The sequence below is a fragment of the Rissa tridactyla genome, chromosome 1 (genome assembly GCF_028500815.1).
Source record: "Rissa tridactyla isolate bRisTri1 chromosome 1, bRisTri1.patW.cur.20221130, whole genome shotgun sequence".
NCBI classification, from domain to species: domain Eukaryota; kingdom Metazoa; phylum Chordata; class Aves; order Charadriiformes; family Laridae; genus Rissa; species Rissa tridactyla.
This window is the reverse complement of record NC_071466.1, coordinates 7,054,003-7,074,139: the sequence shown is the minus strand read 5'-3', so window position 1 is coordinate 7,074,139 and position 20,137 is coordinate 7,054,003. Positions and strand designations below refer to the sequence as shown.

Here is a 20,137-nt window from a genome sequence, read left to right as displayed (position 1 = left end):
CTCCCCCTCTCCTTTGACTTGTCATATCCAGTAGAGAAAGCTTCCTCCATCTCCAAGCACAACTGAAGAGGAGGAGACACAAAAAAAGTCTGCCAAGCATTGGCTGTGCTGGCAAAAGAGGACCACCTCTCACAGGGACAAGGGAGTATCACCCAAAAATGAATCTGGGGAGGACGTTCACCTCTGGAAGGGGCTGCTGTTGTCCACTCTCCTGATCTCCTGGTCAACACGGACCGCAAGGTCCCTGCACACAGAGCAGCAAAGAGCACCCCACCCTCCTGCAGTCCCCAGGCTTGCAGCCGTGAGGCAGGTCTACTGCTGGAGGGAGCTACAGACCCCCTGCCTCCACTAATACATCTGCATCCAGCTGGAGCACCACCTTACAGAAAAATATCTAATTTAACTCTGAAGCCTTCACCTGATGAAGAATCCACCCTGCCTTCTAGTGACCTGCTCTAGTGCTAATTACTCACCCTGTTGAAAACAACCTTCCTCCAGCCTGAACATTGCTGCCTTCCCCATCAATTCCTTGTCCCCATCCAAGCCTGCTAGCTCCAGCAGTCCTTCTCTGTAGGCAGGCAGTAACCTAAGAACAGGAGGACAACTATTGTCTCTGCAGTTCAGAGACACGTTAATATCAGTGGCTACATCTCTTCTAGTAAATATGATTCAAGGACTGTTTTCTGGCCCAGAAGACCATTTGCACAGCTCAGCCAAATACTGTGTACTCATACACCCAAATACTCATCAAAATACAGTGGCCTCAACCATGCCACCCACTAAGAGCGACCTAAGATCTGTGCTCTCCCTGGAAACTGTTGGAGAGCATAGCCAAAACCACACCAGGGAACGGCCATAACTACACAACCTGGACTATTTCAGGATGGTAGATGGGTCCATGCCTTGGTCCTGGTTAGTTCCTGTACCCTTCAAAGGACAGATTAGCTGTATAAGAATAAAAACACTACCCAGAGCTGTAATCAGTAATATCAAGGGAGGTTATAAATGCCTATGGCTTAGTGTGTGGCTGAGCCTCAAGCTACTAGGGAGAAGGAAGGGGCCAGAAGAAAGCTTTTCCTTCAGGCATCTCACCTCATAATACATCCTAAAGAGATCTGTTGCAGTTTTCCCTGTGGTGCTGGGTCTGGCCAGTGTCTGCAGCAAGATACTGAGCTGCAGTTTTACCCAGAACGGCAATTTTGGTCATGCTGCAAACCAAGGATGTCCATCATTTCCCAGAAGAAAAACAATGGAGGAGTCGTCCAGTGTCTTCTCTTTCGGGAATGGGGAAGATAAACTAACAGTGACCACTTAGCTCGCAGAACCGGGAAGATCTCTTTTTCTCTGCACTATTGCTGTAATGTAGGAACCAGTGAATGTGGCTCTTGTCACTTGATACTTCATTTCAGTGCAAGCCTGAAGAGCTCAAATCCACAACAGCCCAAGCTCTAAATACTTCCTCAGGACAGACTTGGCTGCTGTTCCCAGAAACCTCTTCCTTCTCTTCTCTCATCATTATTGGACTTGCTCTCGCAGCATCAACCCACGAGGCGGAGGGAAACGCTTGGCCGGAGAGCGGGAGACTCCTAGGTTTTACAAGGCTCCTTGGCATCAATTTCAGCTCCCAAATTATTTCTTTTCACTGTTTAAATAATACAAAAAGTCAGTCCAAAACAACAGGCTATCTGCGTGGGAGATTCAAGACAATCTCTGAATGTTCAAAATCAGGCCATTTGTCTAAATATTTAGATAGGAGCACCGAAGCATACAAACACTTACAGAAAGGTGAGTAAACATGAATTTTATTCTAATTTCTAATCCAGTAAACCGAATTATTGCAATCTTTAAGTCCCTTTGATGGTCTCTCAGTGCCATTTTTTCTCAGAATGGCTGGAGTACTGAGAAATCTGAAATTACATGAAAGACGACATTTGAACGGCACCTGGTTTCAAAGGCACTGGCCATGAACATACTGCTAGAAAACCTTTTGGGCAGGGGCTGCAAATTAACCAGCTTAAACCCGAGGCAACCAGTCTCATTAGAAAATCTGGATGCGTTTACTGGTAACAGATGCTCTCCTTCCTGGCTTGCCTGGCACATCCCTACTGCTCCTGAGCACATTTAGATTAATGCAAAGAAGGTGACTATATTTAAATGCAGGTGGCTCTCTGTGGTAGGCAGACAACCCCGTAGGGCCATGCTGGAGGCTGCCAAGCAGGAATTTAGCGTTGTCTCTGTTTGCACAGAAGGGACCTCAGTGACTTGGAAAGCACAGAACAAGGAAATGTTTTCTCCATGACATACTATGGGCTGCCTACAATCAGCATCCTTCCTCGGCAGCTGGGCTTGATAAATGTTGTCAGCAGCCTGGGAGTCCTTTTGGGCTCCCAGTGTCAAGAACGAATCTGAAGCAACCAGACAGGGACAAACACCCCTATGCCAGGATCACTCTGGTCACGCTAGAGCGAGTCCTTATGCGACTGGGCTGGAAGACTGAATCCTTCGGAATAAATTAAATTTGATCTGCTTATTGGGAGTACTGGAGTACTGTGTGCAGCTCTGGAGTCCTCAGAATAAGGACATGGACCTGTTGAAGTGGGGCCAGAGGAGGCCAGAAAGATGATCAGAGGGCTGGAGCCCCTCTGCTGGGAGGACAGGCTGAGAGAGTTGGGGGGTTCAGCCTGGAGAAGAGAAGGCTCCGGGGAGACCTTCGAGCCCCTGCCAGTCCCTCAAGGGGCTCCAGGAAAGCTGGGGAGGGACTCTGAAGCAGGGAGGGGAGCCATAGAATGAGGGGCAATGGTTTTAAACTGAAAGAGGGGGATTTAGATTAGATAATAGGAAGAAATTCTTGGCTGTGAGGGTGGTGAGCCCCTGGCCCAGGTTGCCCAGAGAAGCTGTGGCTGCCCCATCCCTGGAGGGGTTCAAGGCCAGGTTGGACGGGGCTTGGAGCAGCCTGGTCTACTGGGAGGAACTGGATGATCTCTAAGGTCCCTTCCAACCCAAACCATTCCATGATTCTACGAATAATCAAGTTTGTTAATCCAGTCTTCAGTAAATTATCTGATATCATTATATGTATCCATTTAAAACCTAGAAGAATCCTAATATACATGGCTTTTCAGCAGAAAAAAGTAAATTAATTACCCTGTTTCTCTGCTAGAATATACTAACTTGCCAGACAGAAATGGCGTTAACAGTTCTGCATGCTCTTACTTCGGCTTGATATTTTTAGCCCAGTTTTTGAAAGAAAAAGTATTTTAAAACCCCTGTAATTGTGCTGGGGGTATTTATGTGAGCTTATCAAGCCTTCCACTAGTACCTTGAAACCTTTGAACAAACTGGCCAATGTCATACAAATATGGTGAAGGAGACAGGTCCTGCAGAGCCACAAGTGACAGAGACCCTTAAGGTCCCCTCAATATAGGAAATGGATGGATGTGAGCTCACCCTTTATCAGACAGCAGAGAATCCACACAGGCAAGCTCCCTTTCGAGACACAAATCCAGATGAAATGAACTTTCTTTGGCTCTGCTAATCCCAAAACAACTTCAATTCTTCTCTTCAACAGTGAGGCGATACCATGCCTTGTACTTCTGCTTCTCCGAAAGACAGAAAAAAGGCCACACCACACATTTCCTCTTCGCTCTTTCCCATAATATATTTTTTTTAAATCTCTGCTCCATCACTGGGTTTCCAGGTCAACATTTCCACTGTGCCAGGACATTTGGAACAAATTTACCTTTCAATATTATCACATTCAAGCAGCATAAAGTGGCAGCTTAGAGGTGCTGCAGGATGCACAAGACTCCTTCCAGTATTCCCATCATTTACAAAGACCCATGTAAAGGGGGATCTGAGCCTTCCTTTTGAACCAAAGCTTTAAAGCAGTTTGTTTTGGCCTCCTTTAGAGCTGCAGGCCAAGTGAACTACAGCCATTTGTTCTGAAACCATAAATCTCACAAGCTATAAAGCGGTTTCCTAATCCTTTTATTTTACAGGGCACACATTTTCTCAGCGAGCCGTGCCCCTCCTTAGCTGTGATTTGTAGAAACCTGCACGAGGAAATCATTCCAGCCTTTGGAGCTGGATTTCTCCAGCTGTTGCGTTTTCCTTATATTCTGGGCTGTCTGCTTGCACAAATTAGGTGCTCCAAGCTGTCACAACCACCCTGTAGAAGGAAAATAAAAGGATCAGCAGCAGCCCCACAATAAAGTTGAAGTTGGAGCCAAATAAAAACTTGTGGAAATTCACTTCACTAATCTTTCTCCTTTAAAAAAAAAAAAAAAAGGAATGAGAAACGAAGGGGTTTGTATCAAAAAAAAAAAAAAGAGAGAGAGGGACACGCACCTGAGCAAACAGATTTTGAGATCTGCAGACCATCCTTCCACTGGGCAGGATCAAAGTAACTCTGCTGGAGTGCATTATGGAAAAAGACATATATAAATTGGGATCCTGGCAGTTTAGGAGACAAAAAGAAACAAGGGGAGGGCTCTGCTGAAGTTCCCTGCGACCATTCCTACTGCAACAAAATCCTTCACTTAAACATCTAACTGCTGTTGAGAAGGCAATGGGGAAAAAAACCAGAATAGCAAAAATCACATATGATATTCACTCCTTTGATCTTTCCATGTCCTCCTGCTGTTGTGCCTCCTCTCCTACACCAGTGGCACAGTGCTGGGTCGGTTCTCCCACGCTGAGATGGCGCAGGCAGGTGATGGCATCCAACCTGGCTGAAGGGAAACCACTTCCAGAAGACATCTCCTTCAGTGGCAGCTTAGCAGTGGTCACTCGTGCTTTGCACAGGCCTGAACATGCCAGTCTCTGCCACATCCATTGCCTGATGTCATACGTTCATGAGGTGGCTGGATATGCAGCTGGAGACAGGAGTTTCACTCATTTGTGAGACCTGAAGGACCTTCTACTAAGGAGAGTCAAGGGACGGGAGATGTCTCCACAGCAGTGCAAGGGAGCTGGTACCCTCTTGGAGAACCTCTCCTCTTTCACCAGCACCATGCACAGGTGGAGGACATGGGAATGGATGTGTAGATGATGCCCAATCTCTGCTTGCACAGGGAGAGGGAGCCACGCTACGCAAGCTCTCTAAGGATCAGCCAAAGTCACATCAGCAGTCCCCACCTCCATTCCCACTCCCTACCCAGATCCTGTGTGATGCCAGTGACAGGGCAACACTTGGCAAAAAAACAAAGGGAATCACCGGAATTTTTTCATCCATAATGGGATACGGGCACGGTTTATTCCTAAAAGTAAAAGCAAATAAAACTAAGAAAGAGCTTGAGCTGTCAAACACAGCACTGCTGTCTCTGTTCTCCAAGTACTACACTTGTGTCTGGTGTACTTCAGAGGTTGCTGCAAAATAGGTGTGCTTTTCCAAACGCTTGTAGGAGTAACTGGTTTTGAGCATTAAGATGTCCTTTGTTACACAGTGAGGGTTTCATTTTAATAATTCCCGAGATGGCAATGTGAGTTTGCCTGCTCAGGAACAGTTAGCCAAACGCTCGAGCTGAATCGCGTATTAAGAACTGGCAACAAAATAATATCACACAATGAACATACGAACGTCATTTGTACGCATTAGACACAAGCACAGTGAAGTGCTGAGAGCACAGAAAAAGCCACAATTTCCCACTTAGTTCTGCGGAGCGTGTACCGAGTCATAAATGGGGGATAACTTTCCAGAACAACTTTTCAAGATTTAACTGCAGCATCTGGAAAATCTGTTCTCAAGCACTCCAGGAAATTTGCAGATACACAATCATTTCGCATTTACCTCGCATCTCACGTAAGTTTGTTTGCCCACTTTGCATTCCTAGTGAGAAACTGTTATTGCTGTCTTTCTTTCTAGCATACGGTTTTGCTTCTTGTTCTTTGCTTTTTTTTTTTTTTAACCACAGGAAGGAAACGTAAGAATGTCAGGTCTAAGGCGACTGCCCTGTAATACAACACATATTCTTATTCCACATGGAAAAGGAATGTCAGGTTGTTCAAATACCAAAAACGTTCTTCCCCCTCACCCTGCTGCAGTAACACTTGTTACTTATCTATAAAGGTTAGCAAAAAATCCCAACCCTTCCCAAAAGATTTGCTCACTGCTCCGCGGTGCGCTCATTCTAATTAGTTGAGCAATCTAATAAACTGAAAAGCAAAACAATACAAAAGGAAAATTTAATTTGTCTTTATCTATTATGAAAATGAGTTGGATTGGGGTGGTACAGACACATGATTTTATACAGTATTCATCCAAGTTTTTCAATTGAAGCTTTCTGTAAACTGGGAAAATGATCTCTGAATTGCTCTATTTTTCTGCATGGTTCATTCAGGATGAATGAAACTCTGTTTTTAAGATTAAAGACTTTATTTTTATGATATCTAACCACACAAGTTTGTCTTAATTTGTCTTCAATTTAATCTTGAGAGGATTAAAATTTTATAAAATTATGTTTCACACCAGGTTATGACTGTTTACTTAAAATATATCTTTTATTATTATATTGTTGTAACTGAACTACCAATTATTTGAGAACTCTGTTCCCAAATTCGTTCCCACCCCAGGAGAAGTGGTTACTCTGTAAAGGCTCCAATATATTCAAATATGCCTAAAAAAAAAAATTCTAAAACTGCACACTCATAACTCTTTATGCCTTTAGCACATTGAAACATCTACTGTGCAGCAGCTCTGGGACAAGCAAGGAATGAAAGACGCATTTTTACCTGACCTAGCACAACTCTTACATGTAATAAGATATTACCAAATTGTCTGTAAATTAAAATCCTAGTGGAGCTCTTCTCAGCTCAGGGAAAGTATCACAATACTTCAGGAAATACCGATTTGCTGGAAATGAAGAAATCACTATATTATTTTTTTTGCAATTAGATAAACAAGGGAGGCAGGTTTCCGAGTCAGCTCTGGATATTTAATATTTTGAATGGATGTCACCCACCTACGCTCCTGTCCTACACTCACATTCCTGTCTCCAACCTGTTCCCACCTTCGTTTCTGCAGAGATGCTCAGTCTCCGGGTGCGAGCGCCAGCGAGAAGAGGGACACGTGACGTGGAACCATTCATAAACTGCTGTCGCTGCAAGAGGAGACTGTACTGTTAGGAAGAACATGCTCAAATAACCAAAACCACGTTGAATGAGTTTCTAAGACTGTTCCTCTGCCGGTGATCCTTCCTTGTCCACTGCTGACAAAGCGTGAATCCAAACATATACTGATGTTAGGAGGGGCCATCTTCTTTGCTTTTACGAATACCAGGGACTGTATGTTCATTTACCCCAAACTAACTCACCCCTGCTACCCCTTCTCTTTAAGCATCATTTGTCTTATTTCTGCTGTCTCTGTCACATCTGTAAGTCTCCTGGGCTACAGGCATTGTCTTATAGCACCAGGCGGGGCTTTGGGAGATCTTGGTATGGTGTCGTGACTCACTGCAAATTTTTCGTGTGACCAGATGGAGGCCATAGTCACTTGAGATACCCCATAACTGGGTCCTTATATCCTGGAGATTTTATGAAAATAAATAGATTTATGAAAATAAATAGATTTTTATGATGATAAAGAGATTGACGGCATAGAAAATATTCCAGAAATGAGGGTCATGTGAATATCCATGATTATATCTAAATGGTCTTTTGCATACAAAAGACAGTGAAGTCCACCTGTGTCCCTAGCCAACCAGGAATCCTGGAGCCATCTCCTCATCCGCCGGAGGGTGCATCGGTCTTGCCTTCAACTGCAGGTTCCTCATTCCCAGTCTGCTTGGAGCACAGGCAGAGCACAGGGTGAAGTCTGTCTGCGAAGACCAAAGACCCTCATGACATCCAAGCAGGCCATGATCAGCAAGATTTACCATTCACGTAGAGTAGTAGGGAGTGGAACATGATGATACAAATCAACATTTTAAAAGCTGAGAGTCAGTGCAGAGCAGATAAAGTGCAAACAGCAAAGTGTGTGGATCCATATGACCTGATCCAACAGTCTAGATCCATACAGTCTGTTATCTAAACCAAATCCTCACTGCTAGAAGACCTTCCACTAAGCATGCTCAGCAGTTGACTGCCTGTGTGACTGTCACATCTCATAACATTCTCACTCTGTGAGGAAAGCAGCAGTAGAAATGCTTTTTAGCCATCTGTGATGGCTTGCTATGTATGGAGAAGGCTCCAGGAGACCTTATAACAGCCTTCCAGTATCTGAAGCAGGCCTACAAGAAAGGTGGAGAGGGACTTTTTACAAGAACATCTAGTGAGAGGATGAGGGGTAATGGCTTCAAACTGGAAGAGGGGAGATTTAGATTAGATAACAAGAAGAAATTTTTTACTAAGAGTGGTGAGCCCCTGGCCCAGGTTGCCCAGAGAAGCTGTGGCTGCCCCATCCCTGGAGGGGTTCAAGGCCAGGTTGGACAGGGCTTGGAGCAACTAGCGGGAGGTGTCCCTGCCCAGGGCAGGGGGGGTGGGACTAGATGACCTTTAAGGTTCCTTCCAACCCAAATCATTCTATGACTCTAATTTAATCAACAGGTAATGACTGTGCCAACAACAAGCTGGTCAAGCCAAGAAAAGAGTATGCAGAATAATTAGCTGTTCCAAGTGCATTCTGACTGTACAGTCATTGGGTAAAGCATCCCTTGGGTGTTATATTTAGGATCATAGATTACTGATTAATACACAATACTGTAGTAAGGGCTGTTTCCTGCACTCACACCCGAGGGGACACTCCAATGTAAAGCCTAGAAACTTCTTTCATCGGTTTGAGCTGTTTTAAGATCACCTTTTCCCCAAGGACTGTAAGGGAGGTTCCCTTGGCTGGGCTCCCTGCATAGCCAAGGTTACAGAAGGAAAGCACAAATCTTTATTTAATAATTGAAGAATACTGGTATTTGAAGAAAAGTGAAGAGGAACTTGCTGCTTTTCTACTAGTGGGATTCATAAAAGCGGCATTTTAGGATGGGGGCAGAAACAGGAGGCTTGGTGAGAGAATGGATGGGTTGGTTTGTTTAAACAGTAAACCCGACCTGATACAGCTTGCAAATGGGTCCTGGTCAGAAGAGGAAAGCGCCTCAAAAAGATCAGAAGCAATGTGAATGGGAATCGAGAAGAGAATGCCCCGTTTTTTTTGTCTACCAAGTTGCATTCTCTTTGTAGGAAAAAAAAAAAATAATAATGGAGGACTGTTGGCCTGAACACCTTTGGGAAGAAGAAAGTGAAATGGAGTAAAGTAGAAAAAAATATAGCATTTTTAATATTTGATAGCAGAAATGGAATTCATTGGTTTTTTCTGTTCTCCAAATCACAATTAAAATGAGGGGATGTATCAAAAAAGGTCAATTTTAGAATTGTCTAGAAAGATTTTGTTGTCACAGGATCTACTGAAAGCCACCTGGGGAATGGAATATAACCAAAGAAGCTGAACAATACAGCCCCAGTGCTCGACTCAGATACTGTATTTTGCTCCTAAATGGAGATTTTAAAAAAACTATGCTTTTTCCTGCCTTTAACTGTGCAGGCCCAGCTTGACGCCACTTTAAAGCTCCTTTCCACAGGGGAGGGGGATAATGCTAAACGCTTTCTAAAAGTCACAGCCTTTCCATGCATCTCCAGTCAAAAAATATGAAATACAGGCATGCAAGAGCACTGACTTTTGAAAAGCATGACCTTAGAGCACAGCAGGTTAGGCACAAAACGACAGGCCACACAAGGCAGAAAAATAGCACCCAGCCCTGGAAAGACCTGTCCTCCTTACAGCTCTTTCCATATCCGTGCTGGGAGAAGAATGGTGAGACCTGAAGGACCACGTAGCGGGAAGGTGTGCAGTAGCTTATGCATACCTCGGAGAAGCAAACTGTGCAGAAAATTATTGCATCAGCATTTTCAGCATGTTCTTTTCCTCCCTTGAAGAGCTTCCCAGGAGCAACGGAGCACTCTCAGGTGGGGAATTGCATCCAGGCTCTAGCTGTGTTGTCCTGCTTGGAAAGTGCAAAGAGTCAGGATTACAGCAGCAAGTTTGTTCCATTATCCCCATCGTTAGAACAAGAATGTGAAACAGTCTGGAAAACACAGGAATACCTGATGTCAAACTGTATGCATTACAAGTACTTTCCAAATCCTGCTTTTATAATAACGCAGAAGGGTGCCTTTACATATGCCAAAACCCGCAGGCTTCTCAATAAACACATCTTCTGCAATAGTGATGCACTTACGGGATTAAAGTTTATAAGAACTGCTAAACAGAGAGAGGTCTGCTCACCTGCCAAGCAGTAATTCCTTCAAGCTTTCTGCCATCTCTGCAGACACTGAACAGGGTACCTCATGCACGACATTGATTTGGAAGCCGTAGTTTTGTACGGTGAAGTTGAAAGTCTTAAAGTCCATGCTTAGTTGGGTACTTCCACTTAATGTTTTTAGAGTGGAGTGGAAACTATCTGATAACCAAATAGAAAGAAATGCATTTTGTTCATGTAGTAGTACCGTGCTTGGATTGGAAGGTACAGGGTTCAGCAGGAGCCGCGTATGGTGCGGACAACATCTCGCAGGAATAAACCGCGTGTCTTTCACTCTGGGAGTGCTGCTTCTAAATCAAAGCACTGCTCAGCAGAGTTGACAATCTGCAAGACAAACAAGTAACTTCATCTGGCTTTGCATATTTTATATACATATATACATACACACGCAAAAAAATGAACCAAAAAGTGACTTAGAAGTGCTTATTCATTAGGCAAAGAGAAGTTCTCCAGGGTGCAACCTCCTTTCTCAGTGAGGTTCCTGGCACTCGCAGCTTTCCATCGCTTTTTTATTATTAGAAGAGGAATTAAACCCATATTTTTCTCATTTCAGTAAGTACCTTTATGATCTCCAAACAACTCCAACAATGATATCATCTGTCTCTTTCCTCCAAGGAGGAATTTGGGCTAGACCGTGATATTCCTGCTCATTCCTGGAGCACAGAGCCTCACGCCAAGGCGAAGGCAGCAAGACTCGCTCCTTGGGGGGGGGCGAAATACATGTCACAGCACCGTCCAGTTTATACTGTACCTCCTACACATCCCTCCCTCTTCTTGAGAGCTGTTCAACGCTATAAATTAAGAGTTAAAGCCTGAATCCAGCAAAGCCTGATCTCTGCAGGCAGATACCCGAGGCTGTTCTTCAGCGGAACGTGCTCACCAGTAAAGATCTGCCCATATGGATCCCATTTCTTCACAAATACTCTTTTCAGGATATGTACAACACGTGGCATAATTGGGCTGCACTCCTTGAAGTGGCCTCTCATCTAATAAAACAGATGATTCACCTTCAACTTGTTAAAGTCCTCCAGCTTAGGAAGGAGGTCAAGCGTGCCTTTAGCTGGCTGCCGGCACAATGGTGGACCCACAGGGATGGATGTGGGTCCAACCTCCCCAGCACTGCTGGCCTCCTTGCAGCCGCCTCTCCTCCACGCTTTGTGTGAGGTACCTTCTGGCAGCAGCACAAAGCCCTCCAGCCTGGGTCTGCTCAGCCTGACACCACTGAAAGCCAGTGGATGGAGATGGAGAAGATCAGGACCTCATCTGGGCTTAGAGCATCACGCCTCTGACCGATCTATGCCCTTGACCAGCTCTCTCATGTATCTCCCCACCCCTCTCCTGCTTCCCTCCTGACCCAAACCCATGACCCCTCTTTCCCAACAGTTCATAAACATCTTCCCTTCACCAACTTATCAGGTGCTAACTGTATAGAAGTGTCCTGCTGCTTCACTAGGAAACAACCGTGAAGCTTGAAGTTCTTTTGCTCTGGGTGTAAGAGAGGACAAAAAAGCAAGGTGCTGGTGGTAAGTTCTTCTCCTCCAAACCACATCCTGTTGATGGTAGATGCTGTAAGTCTCTTGGTTGACAGAATCTACCTGCTAGAAAATCCCATGGAGGCTTGTGGGCTGTACCAGAGGTGTTGCCTTGCCGAGTAGACCTCCTAGAGCTTCTTCCTAAAGTAAGGAAACAGCCCTTTCCCTAGATCTTCAGATATTTGCTGGCTGAAGAGGTGACAGAAGCTGAATTTTCAGGCTCTAGCAGTTGGTTGTGTAGTTCCGGGTCTAACTGTCGACCATCACAGATGATCAGAGACTCAGCAGTCACCTCAGTGACAGATGCCATGAGACACATGAAAGTATTGGCAGATGCGCTGAACTGCCTCCAAGCCTGGCTTTCATGGGGATCTCAATTTTTACAAGTAAACCACTGCTGCTCAGTTTCTTTTAGTAGAGGTAGAGCTGTCACAGGACCCTCTTTAACAGCTGCAAGGGAAGCCTGTGCTCTAGTCTGGACTCCACATGGCACACTCGCAGGATCACAGCATGGCTTCTCAGCAAGAAGCATCCTATATTGTCCCCGCAAATGTTTTGTTATAGTGCTGCTGCTGGTGGAGCACATGGTCATGCGTAAGGGTTTGTGGGAGGTCTGTAGATAAGGCTGGCTTTTACCACCCGCGCTTAGTCTGTGCCCCTCAGTTCTACAACCAGGAAACTAATTTATTCCTGAAGAGTATTATATCAATTAACACGCATGCGGGGTCGTTGGGAACCTTAAGCAAAATACTTCGGCAGCAGCCACTGAAGCACCAGAGCATCATCTACTGGAAGATCCCACAGGCGATCACAGTGACAGTTACTCACATATTTAACTTTGGGACACTACAAAAGAGAGGAACAGGGGACTACAGGGCATCTGCTCTGTCACCGCCGCACCACTTCAATTGCGCTAAAAAACCTGCTAGTACTGGCCTTGCCTTCAAGGAGACTTCCAGGAATAACCACTGCCAGCTACAACAGAAGACACACACAGGCATGGTTTTAAGAAAAAAAAGCAAGCTTGCTACACAAAAATACATTAATAGAAATGTTGAACAACTACGGCGTCAATAAAATGAACAAATACTACATAGTGGAACGTGCACATTGAATTCTATTTGGTTAACAGTGTCACTTCGCAAAGTAAACTTATCATGAACATGCACATCTTTTGAAATTACTGCAGATCTGTCTACAGTTTCCAACTCCATTTTTTTTTTTTGCTGACGCGTCACTACTTACACATAGGCCAAATGTTGGGGAGACTGCTATTCTTTGTAAGAACTGTTTTCCATAGGGAAAACAGGGAGCATTTGAGGTCTGGAAGTTATTGAATGTTAAGCCTGCTTTGGGGTAACGCCTATTGTTATTCTAGGTTAACAATTACTGGTTCTGTTTCAAGAAACAAAGAGATTTATTTTCACCTTCTTAGAGTGATTGGGATGTTTCTGGCAACTCGGATTTGCAGCATTTCGCAGAACAGGAGTGCGGAGGGAAGAGGACAGCTGCACCCAGAGTCTTTAAGTGGTTCTGCTCCTGCTCCTCTGCTTCTTTACAGCAGAACCTCGGCAGACAAATAAGCAGTTGCAGGATTTCTGCGGCCAGTGACAGAAATAACGCCATGGGGGACAGAACGCTACACGCTACTTTTCAAAGAAGTGACCGCGATTTCTAACAGGAACTCTGCTCATGGGAAGAGGACAGAGTTTGTATATTCATAAGACAAGCGTTGCTTTCACGAAACACAATCAGCTGAGCAGCTAAGGAAAATCCACTTTCACTAAAATACATTCATTTCTCAGCAGCGATACTTAAAATAATTTATACATATTGCTTCATTACATAGAACGTGCCAAAGAGCCAGGTCAAAGCAAGAACCTCAGATTCACCTTGGAAATAAACACTCTTCTGAATTGGCAGGATATAAGATGACAATTCCCTCTGTCTCAAGAATCCATTAACAAAAAAACAGAATCAAAGTTTACCTTTAGTGATTATTTGTCCCATTTTCAGACACTTCTCTGTCAGTCTTTGACCTGCTCTAGCAAGAGTGTTCTCTTTAAAATTATTTTATGGATTCCACTTCAGTTGCCTCCTTTCTCTGCACCCTTGGTGCTAAGATGGGGGCCACTAGTTTCAGTAAATTATTTTCTTCCACACAAATCTCTTAAATTAAAGTACTGGGTGCTGACCACTGCAGTCTGCTATTCCCCTGCTCCTCTGCATCCTGCCGAGCCATCACTATTCAGACTCCCTGCTACAGGTTGCACTGATGTGCCTAAAAATGAGGCATTCCGCACCAACAGGACAATTCAAATAGGCTCAATAAGCAGCTTTTGATTGATTACAGACAATCTAAGCATCTCTGTGAAAGGCAGCGCAACAATCAAGCACACCAAGTGATCAAAGCTTGCGGAGACAGCTAATTAGCAACGCTAGTCAGAATTGTATGTCACAGCTGAGCTTCAGAAGACACTTCAGTAGCTAAAAGAGCATTTTACTGCATTTCCCTTCTCCAATTTGTCTCAGTACATCGATCAAAAAGATCTCATTTACCAGGTCAGAAAGTAGTCGTCAGCTCTTTTGGGCAATTATATGGCACTGGGTATTAATTTCCTTCTCTGATTATGCCTGTAAGCCTGGACTCACCCAACCTGACTTTAATGATGCGGAGCTCCCAATCTCAGAGGTGACAACCACCTCGCATCGCTGTGCTTACCACAGGAACCCACAGATATTCCCAGGATGGGAAAGATCTTTATTCTATTAAAATTGTAATTGAGATCTTCTTTTAAAGAGACAATTTTCCATATGACTGCTAATTAAAAAATGCCTTTTTTTTTTTTTTTTTTTTTTTTTTTTTTTACACAGCATTAACATAGATTTGAGCTATTTTCATATACTCAGAGGAACAGAGCAAGCTATTACCCGAAACATTTTTTACTGATAGAGGCAACAATTGCACTAACGTGAAAGCATGCCAGAAAGCATACACAAATAGCAGTGGAAAGAAAAGATAATACTTTTTAAGAGTAATTCTTACTAATCCAATGTAAATAAAAGCTCCTGAAAGCATTTCTTAAGAAGTACGTAGCCAGTTTAATATCTAAGCTTACTTAAATAAAGTGGTTTGTTTTTGTTTTTTTTCCAAAATTAGTCTTATTGCTTGACTGCATTAAAACACTAAGTACTGTATTTGTCATAGTCTGTACAATCATTCCATTTTCTGTTGCTGGGTGCCTTTCCCACTGCAACTGAAAAGTACATAAGAGGACAACTGTAAGTAAGTTTTAAAATCAGCATGCATCAGGATAGCTGCAAAACTTAATTTTTCAACCATTGCAAATTTCACCTATTTCCACCTGTTTCTGTTAGACAGAACTTGACAATGAAAAGCACTGTATTTAGTGCTATCTCAAAATACTTCAAAAAACCTTCAGCAGAACGTAAAGATTGTGCTATTACACAATGTTTCCTGTGACTTAAGACAATACCACTCAAAAACAATGGAGAAAAAAACTGCCAAAACTAAAAGGTACCTTACAAAAGAATACACATTCTCAGAGGCACAGCTTTACTAAGAAATTCAGAACTATGTAAAAAGCAATTCACATTTTATTTTAAATTGCAATAAACTGTACAAAAATGTCATATTCTTGCCAAAAAATAACAGCAATATTTCCAATCTTACTTCTAGACAAACCACAAATTCTTATTTTAATCTTTCCTGGGTTGAGTTTACAAATAAACAGAAGAGATGCACGATTTTGTGTCAGAATCAGGATAGAACGAACAAATTTATATGCTTGTGGAATAAACTTTAAGTTTTTAGTGTCTTTTGGGAATTTCAGTACTCCTGCCATGCCTGTTAAAAGCCTAAAGAAAGAGTTGTGTGTCTCACACAAAGGAATGTAAACAGTCATCAAGAGATTAAAGAGGTTGACTCTTCCAATGAAACCGTAAACGTACCTCTATACCACTGACATTCACTTTACACTACGAACGGTGAACGGTCCACAGCACGAGGATCGTGCAATAGCTGAATCCACTCTCCAAAATGACAATTAAATATACAAAGACCTTTTTTTTTTTAAAAGTTTTCAAAAAGAATAAAATCCTAAGTAACAGAACTGAAATGAATTATACTCTTTTTAACATTTTGAATTTTTTTTTTTCCTTATCCTAATTCATGAGCAAATATGTAACAGCCCCATCAGATCTACAATCACAATGTCCTTTTTCCAAAATGCAATAAACGAGCACCTAGTTAAGTCAATCAGATGTAGAAAGCACCGCTGCCAAGAGCGCGGGCTTATTTTCAGGGTTGACTTTGTTCGCATAACACATTTAATGCAGCCTAACAAAACATAATTTGGGTCACCGACCACAGCTTCTTCAGTCCGAGACCTAAAATGGAAATACAATTACCATGATTTTTAGGATTTCGGGTTTTTTTCCTCAGCGTTGAAACCTAATTAAGAAAAAGCTGTTTCAACGGATTGGGTAGAGCTTAAAAAAATTAAGCATCTTCTGTTACTTCAGAGTTGTTTGAGGGAATAAAGTCCTCTTGAAATTCCACTTTATCTGGATAGAGTTTAATGTAGGTGTCCACCATTAAATCTAAGTCATGTTTTATATCAAAGTTTATGTTCAGCACAGCTAGGTTGCTTGACCTTTGCTCTGTCAAGGTGTTTTTCAGGTATGCCTTCAAGCGCTTTCGTCCTACTTCATATTTTTCATTCTCCACCTTCATCACTGGAAGTATGCATAAGACTTTAAGCAAAGCGTAAACATTGGGGAAAAACTTAATGTCAGGCAAGTGAAGTGCTTCATAAATAGTAGCTGGAAGTTCGATATCTTTTCCTCTGTGCTTCCACTTGATTCTCCAACAGTGAAGCTCAGCAGAAAGCGTGTCTGGATTAGGCAAGTCATTTTTATACAAGTCAGCGTGATGCTCCTCGGACGTATTGAATTTCAGCTGCCCCATGACTGAGGGCACTAACGATAAACACTTAAGAGCTTTTAAATGTTGTTCTGAGAATATATCTTTTAATTCTTGAATAATATGCTCCACTGTGGGGACACTAAGGATTTCTTTGTAGTAATTTTCTGACGTTACCTCAGAGTTCAAGTTCCCCTGTCGTGCCCTGCGAAATTTTCCTGGGAGTTTAATTTGTACATCCAGTTTTGTAGCCAAATTTGTTGCTTCCTCAAACCAAAATTCATGGTAAACTTCAATATTCTCCATCACTTCATTCAGAGAATGTAACACTGCTGTTAAGCTGCTAGCTGCAAAGAACACATCTGATGTTTGTCCTTGGAGATTTTTTCCGAACGCTCTTGTAAAAGACAGAACATTTTTCAGAATTACAATGGTGACAATGAAGTCAAAATCTGTTAATGCACTTGAAAGTACAAATGCTCGACCAACAATAAAGTTGTTCCACCTGACGGATGAGTCACTGCTTACCGCATCCAAGCACAGTACCAAGGCTTGCATGAGGTCCACTAAAACCTCAAACATATCGTGCCTGCCCGTCCACTGAGAACGGCAGATCTGCTTCAGCTCGTTACCCTTCACCTCATTGTTCTGAAAAAGAACAGAAATCGTGTTGTCCAGTTCTACCAGTAATTGCGGAGACTGATTAAAAAGACAGCAAACTTCTTCAATTGTTCCTAGTGCAATGGAAACCCCAACAACAGGAACGGATTTTGCCAGCCAAACGTTTAAGGCACAGGAGGAACACAGCGTATACACAGCTTGCGGATACTTTTCCAAGAGTCTTGTAGCCACAACTTTCATCTTAGAAGCAAACCCACTGGAGACAATGTAGGCTTGACCTCGACAGTACTCCATATTCAGACCCCACTTTTCAGTGATAGTCGTGTGGAACTTAACAGCTAAAATTTCGGGATCGGCCTCATATGGTAAAAACCCTATGAATTCTTCTCTTAGATTATGAGAATCATCAACAAATCTCACCAACACTGGCAAATGTTCCTCTCCTGCTATGTCTACTACTTCATCGGTGACAATAGAAAAGAAATGTGAGTCTCTTACTTCCCTCAGCGTCTCTTCTCTAATACAGCTTTCGCAGATCTCAAGCATTTGTTTCTGCTGAGTTTTCGAACAATACTCAAGATTGACTGCAGTCATCTCAAATCGTTTCCTCAGAACTTCATCTCCAGCATTTATTCTATATTCCAGTAGAGCCTGAAAGTTATCTGAAGTAAAAATACCTTCTGGAAGCTCATCAACATTATGGCCATCCAAAGGAATATTTTGTTTACCCATTAGGATCAAAATTTCAAACAAAGATTTAAGGTAATCTTTGTTTTCTCTTTCTTCCAGTGTTAAGGAGACAGCTTCTTCCTCTTGTTCTTCCCCTCCTTCCTCAGAGACAGTATTTTGTTCATTGCTTTCGTTCAATTCTTGGGTTGCCTGTTGCCGTTCAAAAGCTTCATCGACTGCAAAATATAAAATACTGTAAGTGTAAAGATAATAAAAATAAAACATAACATTTGCTTTCCTCTACTATCCCCATTACCTTTACATTACTGGAGTCCAGAGAAGAATGTTCCCACTTTAAAACTGAATGAGTATTTAGGAAAGAGTTTAGGCTGGCTGTTTGAATCAAGCAGGAACTCAATTATCCTCCTGATATAAACTTACAGTTACATGTCCTACATTACCTTGTCAGCCTCAGTAAACAAAGCTTTTATGAACTCAATTATTTTGCCCACTTACTCTTTTGTTGCTTCAGTGTTCTTATTTCATCTTCACTCTTAAAAAAAGAAAAAAAAAAAACTTTGATGATAATGTGTACCGCATGACCTTGAAATACTAAAACACATCAAGATCAGACACAAATATTGTAGATGAGACCATTTTAAGAGTGTTAATGTTTACCAAAAAGTGCTACAAGGTCCAAGAGAAATAGGTTTCTTCAGGTAGTTTATTGCTACCAGGACACACACCTACTAACTACATGAGAATAGTTTGTTGCTACTGCTAAGGTTCCCATACTTATATTAGGAGTTTGATCGATATATATTTTATACTTATTACTAAATAGATTCCATTAAAGAATTATGTTTCAATATGACCATCACTGTCAGTAGACAGAACTGTCTTTAACTCTTATTTTCAGTCAGTAAACAGACTCAAACTTATGAAGAAATCTTTAGAAATTGTCTGTAAGTTTTCCAAACATATAAGCAGAGTTTAGGAGTTGAATTCCTCTTAACTGTCAGTATACTTATAACCACAAAGACCTAGAGACACTTTTTCTATAAATGACACAGAAGAGGTATCACCAAGACACAATTCCACAAAAAATTGATCTTGGTTTTATACATGGATCATCTTTTCAGAACAATAAGCTAAGCTAAATATGTCTGAATTGGTGCAGGCTTCAAAAGTTATATGGGTGAACTGACGATCACAGTCAGTATGTAACAAGAATTTTAGGCTACTATGCATAAGTTGCATTCAGTTTGTGCTGTAATAACAAGCAAAAGGAAGCTATGCACTTTCTTTGGAAGGCAGAGTCACCTCTGGATCAATACATTTCATTTTCCAGATTTTTTCATTAAACTTTCCTTAGTAGATAAAATTTATATCTGCATAATATTTGGACATTTGCATATAATCAACAAAAAGATACTAGAATAGGCAGTACAGAAAACATAAACTAAGTGCTAAATATTATTATTTGACACTTTTATACAAAAGTTTCACATAAACTTACTTGCAAAAAATCTTACATGAAAAACTTACCAGCTCTTTTATCCTTTTCCTATGCCTGCTGTGGGGATTGTTCAGGTGACTCGTAAGATCAAATATAGTTGGCACAGCATTATCCCGCAAAACTGTTCTGTAAGGGCTCTGTAAGAAGACAGACATCAGGATTAGGGATATCTCTGGGAAGTTCTCACTGTGTGTGCACAAAAAGCCCTCAGAATTTCAAATGCCACGCCCTGCCCCCCCTTCTTTTTTCTTGCTTTTTTAGAAAAGTATTTTCACTTTCTGATGTCTCAAAATAAAGCTATGCTATGCAATTTCACATTTTGGGTATGAAGAGAACACTGAAAATGAGAAGAGAGATATTTAAAAAAAAAAAAACAAACACCACCCAAACCCAAACCACAAACCCTTTTTCTTCCCCATTATCTTCACATCAAAGACCCCAGATACAATAATTAATGTAATATTATGATTTTTTTGTTCTGGATAAAAAAGACATCTATGCATCAGAAAGGAAACTTTTTGGTACTATTGAGCCTTGGGTTTTATCACCT

General features: G+C 42.1%; 1 protein-coding gene across 1 annotated transcript in view; it reads right to left on the bottom strand.

Annotated features, from left to right (window-relative positions):
• The window catches only part of THAP12 (THAP domain containing 12), a 41,233-nt gene that overhangs the window by 10,151 nt on the left and 10,945 nt on the right, over nucleotides 1-20,137 (bottom strand). Inside the window, exons 3-12 of the mRNA XM_054194069.1 lie at nucleotides 19,617-19,724; nucleotides 18,585-18,621; nucleotides 10,268-18,304; nucleotides 9,849-9,983; nucleotides 7,681-7,814; nucleotides 7,008-7,097; nucleotides 4,348-5,258; nucleotides 3,448-4,168; nucleotides 1,093-1,642; nucleotides 474-927 (exon numbers count right to left, since the gene is read on the bottom strand). Coding sequence (XP_054050044.1) covers nucleotides 16,356-18,304; nucleotides 18,585-18,621; nucleotides 19,617-19,724 — 2,094 coding nt within the window. The 3' untranslated portion in view covers nucleotides 474-927; nucleotides 1,093-1,642; nucleotides 3,448-4,168; ... (3 more) ...; nucleotides 9,849-9,983; nucleotides 10,268-16,355. The remainder of the gene's footprint in view (nucleotides 1-473; nucleotides 928-1,092; nucleotides 1,643-3,447; nucleotides 4,169-4,347; nucleotides 5,259-7,007; nucleotides 7,098-7,680; nucleotides 7,815-9,848; nucleotides 9,984-10,267; nucleotides 18,305-18,584; nucleotides 18,622-19,616; nucleotides 19,725-20,137) is intronic.